The sequence below is a fragment of the Phaethon aethereus genome (genome assembly GCF_964289735.1).
Source record: "Phaethon aethereus genome assembly, chromosome: 14".
In the NCBI taxonomy this organism is placed as follows: domain Eukaryota; kingdom Metazoa; phylum Chordata; class Aves; order Phaethontiformes; family Phaethontidae; genus Phaethon; species Phaethon aethereus.
In genome coordinates, this window is record NC_138590.1 from 4,847,299 (window position 1) to 4,865,132 (window position 17,834).

At 45.0% G+C, this 17,834-nt stretch overlaps 1 protein-coding gene across 1 annotated transcript in view; it reads left to right on the plus strand.

Annotated features, from left to right (window-relative positions):
* The window catches only part of LOC309410060 (rho GTPase-activating protein 7-like), a gene marked incomplete at both ends in the record, with an annotated part of 60,441 nt that extends 43,532 nt beyond the window's left edge, over positions 1-16,909 (plus strand). Inside the window, 10 exons of the mRNA XM_082006379.1 lie at positions 3,081-3,152; positions 4,680-4,761; positions 6,227-6,290; positions 7,521-8,878; positions 9,340-9,510; positions 10,240-10,399; positions 11,843-12,041; positions 13,708-13,927; positions 15,793-15,907; positions 16,799-16,909. Of these exons, the coding sequence (XP_081862505.1) occupies positions 3,081-3,152; positions 4,680-4,761; positions 6,227-6,290; positions 7,521-8,878; positions 9,340-9,510; positions 10,240-10,399; positions 11,843-12,041; positions 13,708-13,927; positions 15,793-15,907; positions 16,799-16,909 (2,552 nt within the window). The remainder of the gene's footprint in view (positions 1-3,080; positions 3,153-4,679; positions 4,762-6,226; positions 6,291-7,520; positions 8,879-9,339; positions 9,511-10,239; positions 10,400-11,842; positions 12,042-13,707; positions 13,928-15,792; positions 15,908-16,798) is intronic.
* Between the last annotated feature and the right edge of the window lie 925 nt (positions 16,910-17,834).

Consider the following 17,834-nt stretch of genomic DNA (forward strand, 5'->3'; position numbering starts at 1 on the left):
GCAGCTATTCTGACTCCTAGAAGAACTGAGCAATTACTATCAGCTTGTGTTTATTAGTACATCCATTTAAAAAGTTGGTTGGTAAACCTGGGCGATTCTTTTGTAGTGACTGCGTGGCTACAGAAATGGGAAAGCAGATGCTAACCAGCCAGTGAGGCTGGCTGGGAAGGTGCATGTCATCACTGCGTGGCGCGGTTGAGTCGACAGGCTGTGAAGCCAAGTTAGGATCAGAAGCTAGGAATGGGTCCTCTGCACAAATGGCTCGTCTATACTATTTGTCTTACCAAAAAACCCTGTGTGAGGGTCCTTTCAGTTGCCCCAAAGAGTCTTCAAGAAGATTGTCTCTGCTTTTCATGAAGGAATCTTACACAGGAAACTGAATTTTGGGCGCTTTTAAATGCATGCCTTAAAGCTTCACACAGGTTGCCAGGACTGTGGTCGTTACTTTAACACCTCCAGTAGGGCAGGATTTAGAAGTGTCTGTTGCATGTTTAGAACAGTTGCTGCCCAAGGTGGGCATGTTAGTGTCAGCCATTAATGCTGCTCCTAATGCTACTCCTAACGCTACTCTTCTTTTACATCTCTGTGATTTTTATTCGCAGAGCTTTAGAACTCCCCAGGGTCCCTGATGGAGAGCGCTGCTGGGGTGCTTCGCCTGTATTCTGCCATTGCTATCTAACAAGTTTTCACTTGTCCTTCCTGCTGCACATGCTGTAAAAGCAAAGCAGTCTTGCGTGTCAGTACTGAGCACAGCCCTATGGAAAGCAATTATTTAATTTTGAGCAGTTATTTCTTATTTCCTCCTCTCATGTTGATCATTAGCATAGTAATACAGGCTGGTCTAGGAATTTTCTTGTGTCAGAGTAAAATTCCCAGGCATTCGTTATCCCTTTATGATTTCAATTTCCAGTACCACTGGGAGGAGGCAGCATAGATGTCCCTGAAATACAGAGGTATCAGTAGGAGCTTTTGGTAGTTATTTTAGCAGTGAAATAATGGCAGGAAATCTAATGGCAAACGATTGTAGACTTGTAGGCCAAGAACGAACTTAGTTGTGCTTCACGTGTTGTCTCCTAACACAGCAGAGGCACTGCAACATGGGTCTGTGCAAAGGTACGTTAAAAGGCCTGAAGATGTACGTTAGCGAAGAAAATGTGTCCTGTGTCCTAGTCCTATGGAAGAGGGCACCTCTAAGTGTGGGAATGCCATCGCATTTTCGGTCATATTCATTGAAAATGTCATCACTAGCTGCAAAATATTTTCTAGCCTGTTCTTACTTCCATCACTGTTCACGGCTTGGTTTGCTCTAAAAATAGAGTTGTACTTTTAACGTGTTGGGAACTGGGGAAGCTTCAACCCCTACACAGTCATTCTCCTGTCTGAGCTCAGGAAACCTGCGCACAGGCACAAGTTGGCGAGTTTAAAGTGAGGTCTGGAATGAGGACAGCTATAGTTTTGCCACAACTGAGCCGGTTGAGTGAGTCTACTGGGTTTTGCTAAGTGAAAATCACTTTGCCTTCGTGAACACTTTTATTGTTAGACTGGTCATCCTCCTGGCTCTTTTCTACAGATTTTTTTTCTTTCCTGTTTTGCTCTGTGAGTAGAATGCGTGTGTTTTATCAGTCCTCTGTCTTGGTATTCAGTAAATGCTGTGTTATGATAAAGATTATGAAAAATTATGGCACTAAGTATAGTAATAAATGTAGGCATAGTGTATGTAGGCTATTGTGGAAGAAATTCGTTTCTGTTCTGTGGTTTGAAAAAAAAAAAGGAGGAGTCATGCATCTGGTTTATGTAGAAATACCCTTATCACCCTGTGGTATCGCTTTATTTTCAGATGAAAAAGCCATAGAGTTTTGTGCAGGAAATCCTTTGTTATGGATGGCATTGTCCAAATTAATCAAGTGATAATGGAAATAATTTAAGGTTTAGAAGTAGAATAATAAAATCATGGAAGTTTTTTGACGAGTTTCTTCAGTCTCTTGCACTGATGACTTACAACTAAGACGTCAGAGCATGGCAAGCAGTGAATTTGAATAGGTATGCATGTGACGTGCCTTGGAATCCTAATCTTTGAGTGTACATGTAAAGAAAATAGTTTTAAGAAATGAGTCTATTCCTCTAGCCTAGCATGCTGCATTTTAAGGTGATTTATAAACATTTCTCTCTACTGAGCATGCTTGATTTTAAGGTAATTTAAAAATGTTTCTTTCAAAGGAGCCTTTGCCTTTTGGTTGGTGTCTGTTGTAAAGTGTGCTGGAGTACACACAGACATGCAAAAAGTGTAGTATGGGAACCCCAGTAATTTCTAGTACTGGTGGAGTTTAGAGCCCGCTGGCATGTACTCATGCTAAACATGTTTACGTTTTTGAGGAATCTAGTGCATGTTCTGGGATTCTGTGAAGTTATATTCTGCTCCTGCTCCTGTGGGAATGTATTGGCCATAGGGCTTTATAAACTGTCACAAAATGTGCAGTTAATTCTTGACATCTGCTGTGCTGAAGTGACTGCCAAGTTGCGTTGGTAGTTGGCAAGGAAATAAATATTGATAGACCCTAGCAACAGGTACTCCTGAGAACTCTTATTCTGGGAATGCTTAGGCTGCGTCCAGTGTTATTAATGTTGTGATAGCATTTTAAATTTATTTATAGGATTTGTTTGTGTCTTATCACCATCTCTCAGAACTGGAATGCATGAATGGGCTTTGCTGTGCGAGGGCATAGACATGCGTATCATACAGCCTTCTCTGCTGACTCATTTTCGACATATAACAGATGCTTCACTGGCCAAATCTCAGGGGTAGTTGATGTGCACTGATGGATGACATCGCACGTATGTGCTCATATCTAGGCTCTCGTATGTTTGCTATCTACCCTATGTTGGAATGACTACTCCAGAGCTATGTACATATAAGTGCATCGGATGGATACAAGAATTTCTTTCTTTTCAGTAACACACTAACAAAACATTCATATAGAAGATCCTCTGAGAATCCACCAGATAAAATTAGCTTGCTTATATTGTGAAAGCACTAACTCTTGTGAGTGCTGTAAGTGAGTAATTTTATGTTCTCATTGCAGAAATTGAGGCCAGAGAAGCCTGCGACTGGCTGAGAGCTGCCGGTTTTCCCCAGTACGCCCAGCTATTTGAAGGTATGATCCCAAAGACTTGTCAAGCAGCTGACACTAAATTCAAGTAGGATTGTTTACATAAATAATGTTTCAGAACCCGACACTTTTAATGGAACACTTCCATACTCTGTAATATCTTCATGCAAACCTGTAGAAAAATAGTAACCTGCTGTGTGTTCTTGCAGAAGTGACATCTTAATTAGGTCAGCATGGACTCAGTAGCGTTCTGTAGAGGACCAAATCTTTCCTGGTTATTGTCAGACTGTAACTCAGGCAAATTTGTGCTTTTGTGATTTTTAGTTGCTTATAATTTTCTCAGGCTTTTTTCCTTGGAGTCCTTGAGGTTTTTTCCAACTCACTGATTGCAACCAAAACTCATCTAAGGCTTCTCCAGCCTGTGGTCCTGAGCAAGACTGTACTAGTGGTGTTTTGAAAAAGAATGTTGGAAAAGTCATCTTGCAATCATAAGTTTTTAAAAGATATAGTGGCAGCCAGCCAGCCAAACAATGCAATTTCAGCATGTTTTCATGTTCTTAAAGCTACAAAAGAGTGTTCATTACTTGTGGGGGGAGATATAGATTTGCTGAGAACTTGTATAATTTTCAGACCATACTTGTGCTTATGCCTTAAAAGGTGTTCTTCTCTAAAATGTGTTTATTGTTACAAACACCGAATGTAACAAAAGCTAATCTATTTTTATGAGAAATTTTATCACAGAACTACAGTTAAAAGAACTAACAGTAACTTCTGCCTGCTCTCATTCCCACCTCCCCCATTCATTGCAAAATTAAAAATTTGATCTCAAGCAATAGAGCCAAATTTGAAAGCTGTATACTATGAAACATGATTTCTCATGGAAAAGCTTCCTGTTTGACTACAGCAGATTTTATTACATGAGCTGTCAATCTTACAGTTTGTTGGAAATGTCCATTGTCATGCTTCTGGAAAATGAAGCCTCTGTATTACTTTGCTGTTCATGCGGTGTCTTGACTAGGTAAATTAGGCTTAAAAAGTAAGCCAAGAAAATACTGATGGATCTCACTGGTTCCCTCATCTGCAAGGCTAAATCTCAGAAGCTGAAACATTGAACTCTTCAGCTGGTGTATCCATTAGCTTCAAGCACAGCATGATTTGTCAGGCTCGCTACGCCTCAAAAAGCATATGGCACGTACCGCATTGTACCTTACCACCAGCAAACGCTCATGTAAAATACTCCTACTTTTATACTGTACTTGAAGGCAGGTGCAGAGAACCTAACTAAAGCAAAACTTTAATTTTCTATTTCTTGGCTACAGTACTTGGTCGTTGCAAGTTCCTGGAAAAGCATCAAATGCTTGTCTACCTGTAACTAATAACAGCAAGCAGATACTGACATTTATTCTCCCGCTTGCTCTACAGAACTGATCCTCACTTACTTAAAGGACATTTGTGTGAATATATAATTATAGAAACAGATTTAGATTTATTTCACCTATGATAAATATGTTGCAAAATTCAAGGTCTTTGCGGTTATAACTCAGATTTCAGATGCAACTTCTTTGTTTACAGATATGCAGTTTCCTATTGATGTAAAAACTGTGCGGAAAGATCATGAATTTTTAGATGGAGATGCGATTGAATCACTATTCAGGTAAATGTTAATTCTGAGTCATCTTTAACACCCCCAGGCTCCATAGTTATTTGTCATTCATCGTTTCATGCCTTAGTTTTTGTCAGAGACTAACAAAAGTCACCAATGCTGCGACTGAAGGAAATCGCTTAAGCACATACTTTAGTGCCACTGAAGCTGGTTGTTTTAGGAATTTAAAGGTACAGTAAGTGTGTGTCTGCACGTCTTCTTCAGCCAAGGTCTCAGTGACATTATATTTTCTGTGATGTGAAATGTTTGCAGGCTGAGAAAGAATAATCAGTTCCCTGCAAGCATATGGCAGCACGACAGTTTGCTCTTTAGAATTGCATATTACGGCGTGCAGGGATTTCCTCTACCTAGTGAGCTTCCCCAGAGCTGTTCCAGGAGAAAAACAGCAACACTGATCTGCCCAAGAGATAGGTTTTCTGTTTTGTTTTCCTGAATATTTTTTTGAGTGAGAAGCAAAGGTATTAATTTGAAATTATTGTTTTGCCACAGCTGTTCACAGCACACAAGTGAAATTGCATCGTCAGTGCAAAGCCAAACTCTTTGGACTTTCCCCATGTAAGAGAGCTAGGATAGTGTAGATGATGATACATTCTACTTTACTACTTGCTGCAGTTCTTGACGCCTTCTCATGATGGGACTGTTTAGCAGGTGAAGCGACCTCCACCTATCCATGGCAGGAACTATCCATGCCACGAACTATCCGTGCCACACCGCTTGGCCGATCCAAGGGACGCGATAAGAATTTCTAACTCTCAAGGGACCGGAAAGTTCCTCTTCTGGCAAAGTGGTCTGGTCCTTTTCTGTATTGTTCAGTCCCCTGAATTCAAATTTGGCTTGTAAGAGGAGCACCAACAGGAGCTGTCTGCATATACATCTCTAATGCAGAGCAGATATTGGAGAACTTTGGGTATATTTTGTTTCTTGATACGACTTGTGTCCCGAGTGTTCCTCGAAGGCTGCCAGTGTGCCTCCGTGTGGATGCCGCATATTTGTTTGACAGTTAAGTGAATGGCTATTTTGGGGCTTTATTGATTCCTCAAGTTTTAATTAAAATGTTAGCTAATAAAGTCCTTCCAAGGATATAGGTTACTGTCTTCATTTTAAAATTTTTTTTAAGAAGAACACTCAGAGTTTCTTTCATTTTCAAAATCTTCAATAAATATACAGTTTTTCACAATCATTAAAGCTCATCTTATGATTTTTAATTAACTAACTGATTAATTATGGTCCTCTTCTATAATTTTAAAAAGGCAGAACTGGAGCTGTGAACATCATGGGGTTGTTAGTTGGCGCTGTTTTTAGCAAAAAGTATGGCAAATGTCTAACAGAATGTCAGTTTTTGACACCAATAATGAAGACTCCATGATAGAAGTTCATAACTAGTTTGGGGCATGTTTGTTATCAAGAAATAAAATAGTTTAAATTTAAAACTTCTGTCTTTTTTCTTGTACCCAAGACGGTTGAACACATTGAACAAGTGTGCATCAATGAAAGTGGAAATAAGTCATCAGAGGAAACGGGTATGTTTGTAAAATATAGTTAATTATTTTCTCATTAAGAATGTGTTTAGCTGTTTTTAAAAGGCCTATGAAGGATTAGCAATTTCTAAACTTTTCTTTTTATTCTCTTCCATCCTGCAAATCTCTTCCATTTGCATTCTCCACTGAAAAACCTAGTGATGGAGATTGAAATGATGTCATGTTCATTTGGTAACTTTGTAGGTAAGGGGTGGGCTTTGAAACAGTTTTTAAAAATAATTTGACACTCATTACTGTCCAATAGTTGCACCAGGGACCCCTCTCAGCATGTCTTTTATTGCTTTCCTAAGTAGTTTCACATCTTAAGGCCTGAAAGTGATAGTCTCTCTTATTGACTAAAGGAAGGATAAGAAATTAAAACGGACAATCCAAATAGCATCAGCTAATGTCAAATATCCAGCCAATAGAAGTTGGATAGATTTTAGCTGTGCTGGCTTTGTCCTCTCCTGCAAAAACTACTGTAGCATAAAATGGAGTTATAGCCCCATCTTGGCTGGTTAACACCAGGACTGTAAAGCCTCTTACGTACCATGGATTAACTGCAGGACCAGCAAGAAAATAACGTCATCTTTTGCAAAACATCTAGTTTTTTGGAAAGTTCCACTCTGCCATCAGGGAAGAATGGGGCAAGAGAGGGTCCACAGAGAAGAGACGGGTCATTCCTGTCTCTCTAACAGTTTGCTGGCCCAGCGCTCACTCAAGAGTGGGGACAATACAGCAAATGGAGCACCTGGGGCAAATGGCCGGTGAGGCTGAGGTCTCCAAGAGGGTGCTGCTACAGTCCCACAGCCCAGTGCTTCTTTACCTGAAAAAGGGTAAGTTTTGGTCACAGAAGCGTGACAGAGTGTTTGATTTGTTTGGCTTTAGGAAAGGCCATGTAAACCCAATACAATTATCTTTCAAAGCAAGCCCTTTGGTTTGCTGCAAAACAGAGTTTTTCATCTTCAGATCAAATCTGCCATCTTTTCCTATGGTAAACTTGCCAAATTTGTCAGCATGCTTGGGAGTAATTTGTCAGCATGTTTTTCAACTAACAGAACATTGCTCAAGGCAGACCTTCAATAACTGAATGATTACATTTCCGTATGTTGGTCTTGGGGGTTTTGGAGGTAGGCAGAATATTGAAATCTCCTTTTTTGTTACATTTTTTGGTAATTTAAGGTATGTCAAACTTTGCCCTTGAAATGTACTTTTTTCTTTTTTCCTTCTAAGAGCGATGACTCTGAAGATGATGAACCTTGTGCAATAAGTAACAAATGGGCTTATGAGAGGTGCAGTCAGAGATGGTCTCGTATCAAGAGCATAGAAGGTTTCCCAGGAGAGGAAGGTGCTAGTGCATCAGTCCCAGGCAGTCCAATAATGAAGAGCATCAGCAACGAGGATACCGTCTTTCTGGATCATGGCGCGAAACATGATGTGTCCTCAGTTCACAGTACTAGCAGTGGTGACAGCGACATTCTTAGCTTCCCAAAACCATTTGAAGATGTGGAAACCAGCATGAGTTCCTCAAGATGTTCTTCAATTAAGGTGGCTTCACTGGTCTCTACTTTTAGTTGTTCTCCTCCTCCCAGTGAATTTTTAAATATCACCAGTAAGGAGAAGCTTTTGGATAAGTCACCATATAAAAAGAGGAAGAGTCTTCTAAAGAAAATGGAGAAGTTGCACTTAAGGAGCTGCAACTTCAGGAGTGGTCAGTCAAAGGCCAAACCCATAATAAGTGAACCTGTTCTTCTGGAAGGACTTAATGAAGAAAAGATGAAGATGTTGAACTGTGTAAATATTTCTGACCTCTCTGGCATCCAAAGAAAGAATGATTCTTCCTTTTCTCCCCAGAGTTGCAATAGCAGCAATCAGCCTGAAAATAGTAGCCCAGTGAGCACTCCAAGTCCTGTTACAAAACCACGAAGCCACTGTGAAGGAAGCAGGGTGTACGCAGAGGACTTGGATTCTAGCAAGCTCTTGCTGGGGAATGATCCATCTCAGCAAAACCTGAAAAATGACATGAAATTACAAATGAACCAGATGTTTCAAATACCACAAGGCCATAAACCTGGCACTTTCCCCAAAGCACTTACAAACAGCTCCCTGTCTGCAGTAGACGACTCTTCCATCAACTGGAGAACTGGGAGTTTTCATGGGTGCAGGAGGAGGCGGAGCAGAAGCAGTTCCAGGGACTCCAGAGCCCCCAGGAGTCCCCTTTCATGCACAGATAACAGGCTAAGTGTGTATGACAACATGCCCGATATTGAACTTGATAATTTGGAGGCAGCACAAGTTGGTGATGATGATGTTTTTTCAGAATTGAACAATGTTATAGAAGATGTCAATGGTCTCAAGAAGTTGGTTGATCAGTGGACAGAGAAGTTCTCAGATGATGGGGATTCCGACTTTACCAGTGACTTGACCTCTTTGTATCCATCCTCACCTAAAGAAATCTGTCTTGAAACAGAGGGCTCGGAAGATAAGAGAGCGGACCTCCCAACCACTGAGGGAGAGAGCAGCTGTGAACTGGGCAAGGAGATCAGTTCTGCAGACTTGACGTATGTGACGGACTCTAAAAAGACCAAGAGGTCAGCCATCCTTGGGTTTCGCTAGTAGACTGCCCCTTGGGAACCTTTCCCCATTGATTCTCGTCACTCAAAATGTAATTGCTTTTCCAGAACAAAGTATTCTTAAGTACGTCTGTTCTGGGTAGCAGGGTCTGCACCGGTGGTTCCAGCTACTGCTGGTCTGTAGGCACTCTGGTATCTACATCTGCTCTGACCTCTGTTGAAAGTAGGGCGCTCATAATCTGCATGAGCCCTTAGACATTTGGAATCAGACTTTATGGCTCGCTTGTGGTGTTTCTTATTGAAAAATTTTGTATTGCCAGAGTAGCTCCTGGATGAGAAATACCTTGTTTAAATGCAACTGACCATATGGTGTTTGGGAACTGCAGGTCATTTAGAGTCCTAGGTGCTTCACAAATGCAGGCAGAAGACTAACGGGGCAACAGAAATAGTCCTAAGCTTAAGCAATATTTATCCCATAGGCACGGGAAGCAACACTGGTCTGTGGAAGAGACCGTGACCTTGGAAAGGCTTTCCATCCAGACTGATGGCCAGTCAGCTGCCCAGCTAGCCCGGACACAAAAACTGGCTTTGTTGAAACTCACTGCTTTAATGGACAGATACTCCCCTTCCACTAAGCAGGGCTGGAACCGGTAAGTTGTCTAATAATAAAGCAACCTGTATTGGGAAGAGAGAATTTGATGTAAGCAGGTGAATTGCCTTGTCTGTCTAGATTACACGTGTTCAAGACGAGGAATTTCATCCTGTTAACTCGCTGGCAGTTCTGTGGTTATTTCAACGGCTCCAGGATTTCCCCTGCTATGGGCTGTACTTTTGCTCCTCGATGGTGGTCATGTTGTTACTGATTTTAAATCACGGTATAGTTTCTCTGTAAATTTGCCCATCTGCAGGGCTTTGTCATTGTTTTAGTTCAAACAGGGACTCAATGCTGAAGAGATGGATTCTCAGCCCAGCTAGCTCTCACCTCAGGTCCTGCGGTCTCTGTGAAGGACCTCTGACAAAGTCACTCACTCAGAGGACTTCTTAGAAATGTCAGTTAGCACCTTGTGATAGGGATCTGGTACTTCAATATAGAACGAAGTGAAAAAAGCCTGCAGTGTCCTAAAGGGATGGACCATATTTCGCATGCGGATGCTTTATTAAAGCTAATTTCAGTTTTGAAATGAGAAGGTTGTTCCTGCAATTGCCCTTAATGATTTTTTCTCTATCTATCTATCTTATGACGCTATGTGTACAGGCATGTGGCAGAATTTGGGGTTGTGGCAAGTATAGCTAAATCCATTCCCGTGCATGTAACTAAAGTAGCAGGCGGAACTGTGCTGGAGAGCTAATAAGTTGCGTGCACTGGTTTTTGTTTTCAGGACTATACCAAAGTTCATTAAAAAAATAAAAGCCTCTGACTACAAGGACAAAAATGTGTTTGGGGTTCCTTTGCTTCTGAATGTTCAGCGAACAAGCCACCCACTGCCTAACGGCATACTGCAAGCACTGGACTATTTAAGAAGCCACTTTCTTGACCAGGTATGAACTTGAGGCAGCCCAGAGCAGCTCTGGACCATAAATGGGTCTGCTCCAGGGAACCAGTCTCTGTTTCCAGCTTTTGTGAGGGACTTTCTTGCCTCCTAAGGCTCTGAATAGGCAGAAAGGTGTAGGTCTGAGCAGGTGGCCTGTGCGGAAGCAGCAATGCTGTTTCCTTCTGGGAATATCTTTAGTCCTGTGTTGTATTTTTGTGCCTTGCCTCACTGAAATCATCTGCAGTCAGTTCTCTTGGTGCAGGCAGGCAAGCTGTCTTGTCCTGGTGAGGTAGCATGTCTCTGCTCCCGTAGGAATTAAATCTACCGCGCAACGTCGTTATTCCCTCGGTTCTGTGGTCGCTGGTAGTGCCATAATGTGATAATTAATCTTGTTTCAGCTGAAATGTACCATTAAGCAGCGATAAAACATATTAGAGCAGCTACGGTGCCTGTAACATCTTTTTCTGGATCTCAAATCCATTTTTATCCACTAAGTGGAGATGTGTGCATAGCAGTGAAAGTGTGTGTTGCGTATGCTACTTCCGTAGCATAGTTGCAGAAATGAGAGACCTGGTGACATAATACGTATTAGTTAAAGAAAGGGCTTTTTTTAACCTGTGCTTTGCAATTGTATAGGTATGTAAAATCGTGCCGAAGCACAAAAATGTGTGCATCCTGTGAAGTTACAATGCAGTTTGGTGGCACATCCTGGAGCGCGAGCAGTCTGTTTCTTATGATGGCAGTGTGTTTCATTTTGAGGTCCTGGTATCTATTCAGTTAATATAAATACACCGGTGAATGCAAATACTGTCTCAGTGGCACACTGTAAAACTTTCGGCAGAAGCTTTGTTGAGGTCACGTTCATGGAAAACTTCTAAATCTAGGTTTTGTCTGAAACTCAGTTGACATTCATATTAAAAATAAAATCATAATTTCCCTCAGAATAGCAATTGCCCTTTGCCAACCTGTAGACATATTAAATGTATATCAGATGTGTCAGATGTTACATCTGAACGTTGTGGGTCTCACAGTCTGAGTTTATTTGCTCCAGCACGGGCATCAATGTACATTTGCTTTTGGATGAACACACATTGGTGCATTAGAAACGTGCAGTTCTAATGTCTGAACATAGCCGGCTCAAGCAAACGGACAGATCCGATAGTAATGATTTTAAAAGTCAAAAAGAGTAATTTTGCATTAAATAAATAAAAAGCAAGCCGACAAACGTGAAAATCGGTACGTCTTTCACAGCTGGTTCTGTGGGCATCAGCCGTGGTTTGCCTGGGAGGAATATCTGTGCTGCTTCTAATGATACAAAAATATTTTGATGTTAGATCCCACTACCGTAGGGTCTTAGCTATCCAAAGGAAAGTGAAGTGTCAATTATTTGTCAGAGGTTTGATTCCTGATGACTCCCCTCTTTGTCTTTAATATTTTCGTTTACTGGCAGGTTGGCCTGTTCCGAAAATCCGGTGTTAAATCCAGGATTCTGTCTTTAAGAGAAATGAATGAAACCAACCCAAACAACGTATGTTACGAAGGACAGTCAGCATTTGATGTGGCAGATATGGTGAAGCAGTATTTCCGAGACCTTCCTGAGCCTATCTTTACTAGCAGGCTCTGTGAATCCTTCCTCCACATCTACCAATGTAGGTAACAAAAACTACAGTTTTCCAGTTCCTGGAATATCTTAATATTCAGCTGTACAAGGCAGTGGCAAGACTAGGACTAGTGCCATGTCCCTTTGTAGTCAGAGGAGACAAGTCAGGCAGGAGGATTCTGAAAAGAGGAGTTCATTGTGGCTCTGGACTTAGGAGCTTCACATCTGCGTCCTATGGACCAGCTGTTTCCTAACACTGTGTCTTTTCTGTTCTTTGAGGGATGAGTGTAGTAATAACATATGTTGTAGCAGCCCTCCTAAACCCTTTTTTTAAATGGTCATTTCCTTATGCAAAATTAAGAAAGAACATAGTTCATGGTATGTTCATGGTATGAAGTAGCTCCTTGTGCAAGAAGTCATGTTATATTGATGAAATTTCTTTGCTAAGATGCCCAACCACAGTTGCTGTGAAACGCATCTTTGCCTGGAAACGCCAGCAACTTTCTGCCTGTGCTCTCACAGCACTTGAGGCTCAACCTAAAAAAGAAAGAAATGGGAAGCTGAAATCTTACATCGAATGTAGTGTTACGTTTTAAACAGGTTCCATCTCCAGTACTTTGCCCTCAAGGGCTTCACTTTCAAAAAGCAGCTGGATCGAGGAAGCTCCTTCTTCTTTTGAGAAAAGGTTTTGAAAGTCAAGTATGAGATTTAAGAGTGGACTGGTTTTCAGCCTGTTTATGTGACTTTTATTGACATGACTAAATGAGCTGCTGCTGTCCTGTGTAGTTTTGTGAAAGTTTGGTTGGGTTTTATTTCTTAACTTGCCAGACTTTCAGAATTTTGTCTGAAAACAGTCTGTTTATTTGTCTGAAGCAAGTTTTCTTTTTGCATCCACAAATCCTTTGTGTAAGGAGGTCCACAATTCCCATGTCCAATGGATGCGGAACCATTTTCTTCCGTTTATTAAAACCTGGCTGCCACTGTCTACTTTGGTTTGGTATAGAAACAGCAAATGACTGAATTCTACTCACCCTACTCACTCATCTTGTGCCGCACGTGACTTGAGCAAGTGCCGAGATTAAATTACTATCTTTTGGAGATGAGAAGGGTGCTGCTTTCACCAAGAAGCATGTTTTGTGTGTTTGGCGTAGGGGCTTCTACTTGAAGGGAAAGAAAAGTGATTTTCTACTCTTTGTAGTGATAGGAGGATGCATGGCAGGATGAACCATACCTACCCTCCTGCAGAAGCTGTTTGGGCACACAGTCTGGGTTTTAGTGTGAATTAAAACAGTTCTGAACTGAGTTATCTGAGAGCATCTGTTCTCATCATGCCTGAAGCTGAAAGGAAAAGACAGTAAAGTAGCTATCATCTGCTCAAAAGTGTCATTCCAGAGTAATATTTTATGGGGAGACAAGCCCTTGCTTGGGTTGTAACCAGAGCCGGTTCAGGGTAAGTTCGTTAGCATGGTGTTCAAGGTAAGATAAATTGCAAGTCAAGCACCAGCATCACTGGGTGTGAATGTGCATCTTGACAGGCAATAGGAGAAAACGGCGCTTGTTAGATGTGAGTGGGATAATGGCCTTTGCCTTCTCTGTTGTGAGCTGGTGACAGGAAAATGGATGAACCTACAGTCTTGATGCCCTGCTCGGGACTCTGTTGATGGATGCTTCCTCCGCAAGTCATGTGGGATTTTCATAATTTTTTCTGTTTTCAGACGTGCCAAAGGATCAGCAGTTTCAGGCTGTCCAGGCTGCTATTCTCCTTCTCCCAAAGGAAAACCAAGAAGCTTTGAAAATCCTCCTGTTCTTTCTACGAGATGTGGTTGCTTTTGTAGAGGAAAACCAGATGACCCCAACGAACATTGCTGTCTGTCTTGCACCTTCTTTGTTTCACCTCAACACCCTGAGACGGGATAGTTCCTCCTCCTCCACTAGGTATTGGCCTCTTAATGCTGGCATTGCAGCTGTCCATAGTGTTCTTTGCCGGAACAATGGCTTCTGTAGCTGGCCTAGGATCAGCGACTGCTTTTAAGGAAGGGCGAAATAGCGTATGTGTGTGTTTGTCGCAAATACGGTTGTTCAGGTCCGGCAGGAGCCGACCACAGCGCATGCAGCTCATTGTCCAGCGCAGAGGGCAACGGTAAGGCCCCGTTGTCACGCCGCTGGCTAGTCTGCGTGCGAGCTAGCCTGCCTCCCTCACAGCTGCCGTACTCTTTGCGGTTGCCCACAGGTCCAGCTACCCAGGAGCCCAGCATGTGGCCTGCTGTTTGCATGAAGGTGGTGCTGGCCATTGAAAATGTAGCTCCTGCACTGGCAACCTGAGCCCAGACGCAGTTTTAAGGCCCTGCAGCTATCTATCTGGCAGATTGTAGCAGTCGCTGGCACCAGTTCTGCTGGGTGATAAGGGGATCGCTCCTGCCAAACCGAGCCACAGGGATTCTGTAAATTTATCTTAATAAGTAAAAGTATCTGGGTTGCATAACATCCCCCGTTTGTACGTGCAGGCAGGAAGGTGCCCTTGGGCCAAAGTAGACAAATAATCTCTGAGAGCATTCATGCCTTATCTGGTCTCCTGAGGCAGGGCTGTTTGCTTTACTCCATGCTCCTGTGTACGGACAGACACATAACAAACAGGGTGGAAGAGGACAGCTGACTTTGATGGAAACGTTGTGCACCCATCAGAGTACTGACTTCGTCACTTCACATGGGGATCTAAAGATGAAGACTAGTTCCAAAGCAGAAGCTGTCAGATGTGCTATTGGCATCTTTCAGGCTAATAACACAGGCTCTGGGTAGCACAGAGAGGGGAAAGAAAGAGCTAAGGACCTTTCTTTTGAATGGCACAAAACACCTGGAAATGCCTGGAGCCTAGGGCTGCCCAGCTCTCGCTGGGCTGAGCCAGCACGTGGCCAGGAGCCGCGTTGGTCATTGCAAGAGAAGCTGGGGATGCGGTGGAGCTCGCTCTTTAGTGGCAGCACGTCCTTCCTGGATTGCGGTTGTGTTTGAGCACCTGGGGATCATACTTTGAGAGCTGTACCTCTTTGGTTTACCTAAACGTTATGCTGAAACACTAGGACCCAAAATAGAAACTGAGTTTTTGTTGTCACTGTTTAGGAGCCAGGATGCTTTGAAGCTTTAGCTTCTCTGTAACTGGGCATTAATGCCATAGTGCAGGGTTCTGACTTCAAAGGGTAGAAGCTGACAGGCCTGACTTTGAGGAGCAGAGGCCTCTTATCTTCCACCCAATTTTCAAGCCATTTGGCAGGAATGCACATAGATAAAAGTATCAGAAGCCAAGATTACTGATGTCATATAATGAATATGAATTAAAAGCGGGGACTGTTTTTGAAACGTGTTTGGTGTGGTTTGAGCTAAAGGATTTAAAAGCTTCTGCATAGGCTTTACAGGGTATCAAAGCGGTTCGGTATTTTGAAGGCTACGCACAAATCAGTTTGGAGTCATGGCTGTCTTTGGCCAAGTGTGTGATGATGTGTTTGGGGAATAAAAAGCCTTGACTTGCCTTTCTTGGGCATATGTTACTACTCGTCAATAGTGCCCAGGGCACTTTCGGGGTGTGCTGGGACAGAATGCTGTCCGTGGACCTTGCTGCACTAACGTGACATGAGCCCCTACATGGCACGTAAGGGTCCTTCAATGCAGTGTGTGTGTGTGTTTGCTGAAGCTGCTGGTTTCCAGTCCCCAGGCAGGCCAGCCGAGTAGGCATGTTATACTTGTTGTTCACGGCATCTTACTCACACAGCCTTCCTTTCGCCTTCCTTTCACCTTTCCCTTCTCCGCAGGTCTAGTCAGAGGAAATGCAGCCTGGGGAAGCCAGACCAGAGGGAGCTGAGTGAGAACCTGGCAGCAACGCAGGGCTTGGCCCACATGATAATGGAGTGCAACAGACTCTTCCAGGTACATCACTCACTTACTTACTTGCTGTAGCAAAGCAAAAGCCCTGAGCAGCCCAGTGCAGGTGAGCCTGCTTCGAGCAGCAGTTTGGGCCAGAGCCCTGCAGAGGTCCCTGCCAGCGCAGCTGTTTGAGCCTGTGGTAGGTGTGAGTCCTGCTGACTCCAGTACAGAGAAAGTCAATGACACTGCAGATTTTACTGCCACTATTTGTAAGGGCTGTGAGGGCATTCCTCCAGTTCTTCCTCCAACCTGCAACTGCTATGGGGGTTTGACTTCCTGGGCTTGGGGCAACCTTAGAGAGTACTTGTGGGGCAGAGGCTGCCATATGCTCTTGCAGAGGGAGGCCCCGGCGAGGACCGACCATCCCTTGCTGTGGGAGTGGGTTAACTTGAGGTTTTTGCTGCTGGGGCCTGGCCGGAGCAACAGCCATGCCTACGCTTGGCCATGGACCCCAGTAATCTGCACCTGGACCTTGACCCACAGACTGACTTCCCGGCTTGACCTCGGCCTTTCCTCATCGTTATGGACTTGCCTGGTGGTCACTAGGCTGTGGCTGACCCTGGTTGCTGTCGCTGGACCTGATCCTGACCTCCCTTGCTGACTCACCTTCCTGGCTCAACCTCGGACCACGTCACCATGGATGTGTATGACGATCTGGACTCTTGGCTGATCCTGGCTGCCATCCCTGGCCTGGCTCAGGTACCATGGGACCAGGCGGCTGCCCTGCCAGCCCTGTTATCCCACTCAACTGCCAGCCCCTTTCCCTCGGTGGCCGCCGGCCTTTGCTGCACCCCGACAGTCAGTGGGGCCTTCTCGCGCTCTGCTCCAGCACCAGGGCTGGGCAGGAGCTGATGCCCCATGGCTCCCATGAACTGACACATGGCCCTGCCCCAGGGCTCCCCCCCAACTAGCCGCTTGCTTCTGAGTGACGCCCACTCCCCAGCCCAGCCCAGGGTCCAGTCTCCCCACAGCATCATTCCCAACCTGGCCAGGGCTCCTAAGTGACCCCCCCCTCACCCCCAGCCTCACCGTGGGTCCCCATTTCCTCAGTGGTGGCCTGAACCCCTCTGCCCAGCCCTGAGGCCCCTTGGGGTGCCCTGGCAGCTGCTGCCTGCCCCACACCTACAGTCAGCCCATGGGAGCTGGCCCCCACCCCTGCCTGCATGGCCCCCCCCAATAACCCCACAGGGACTCTGAGCTGCCCTTGGACCCCCTGATATCCCGCACGCTCCTGCTACGACCAGGGTGCTTCACAACAAGCGCTGCTGACGCCGGGCCTGTGAGCTGTGGGGCTGCCCCTCACTGAGGGGTGCCGCAGCCTGCTGGTGTGCGCCCTGCCCTGCCAGCGGGGGGGTTGGCGCTGGCACCCAGGGACCGCCAGGGCTGTCCCCTTCTGCTGGTGACCTCAAGGAGAGGCTGCAGGCACTTCCGCGGGGCGGCCTCAGCCATGCCCGTGCCTGGACACACACCCGCTGCTGTGGACCCGGACCCTGGTCACTGTGGCCATTGCTGGACATAGCTGGACTGTGGCCGACCCTGTTACCGCCACCAAACCGGACCCTGCCTGGCTTGGCCTCAGCACTGATGGACACACCTGTAACTGGGACTCTCGGTTGGCCACCGCTGCCATTCCTGGGCCTGCCCTGCCTCTCGCTCAGGTACGGCGGGAGGGAGACCCTGCCCCATGGTACTGCACACAGCGCCCCAGAGCAGCCGGCCCCTGCCGCTCCCCGACTGCATGGTGGGTGCTCCAGAAGGGCCTGGCCTCCTGCCTGTGCCCAGCCGAGCCTTGGGAGGAGGCAGGGCACGGCCATGGCACGGGTGCCTGCGTGTGCACAGGAGATGGACAGGCAGCACAGCACGTGCTGCGGGCAGCTGGCGAAGCCCCCAGCACACATGGCTGTCACGCTGCTGCCAGCGTGGCACCAGA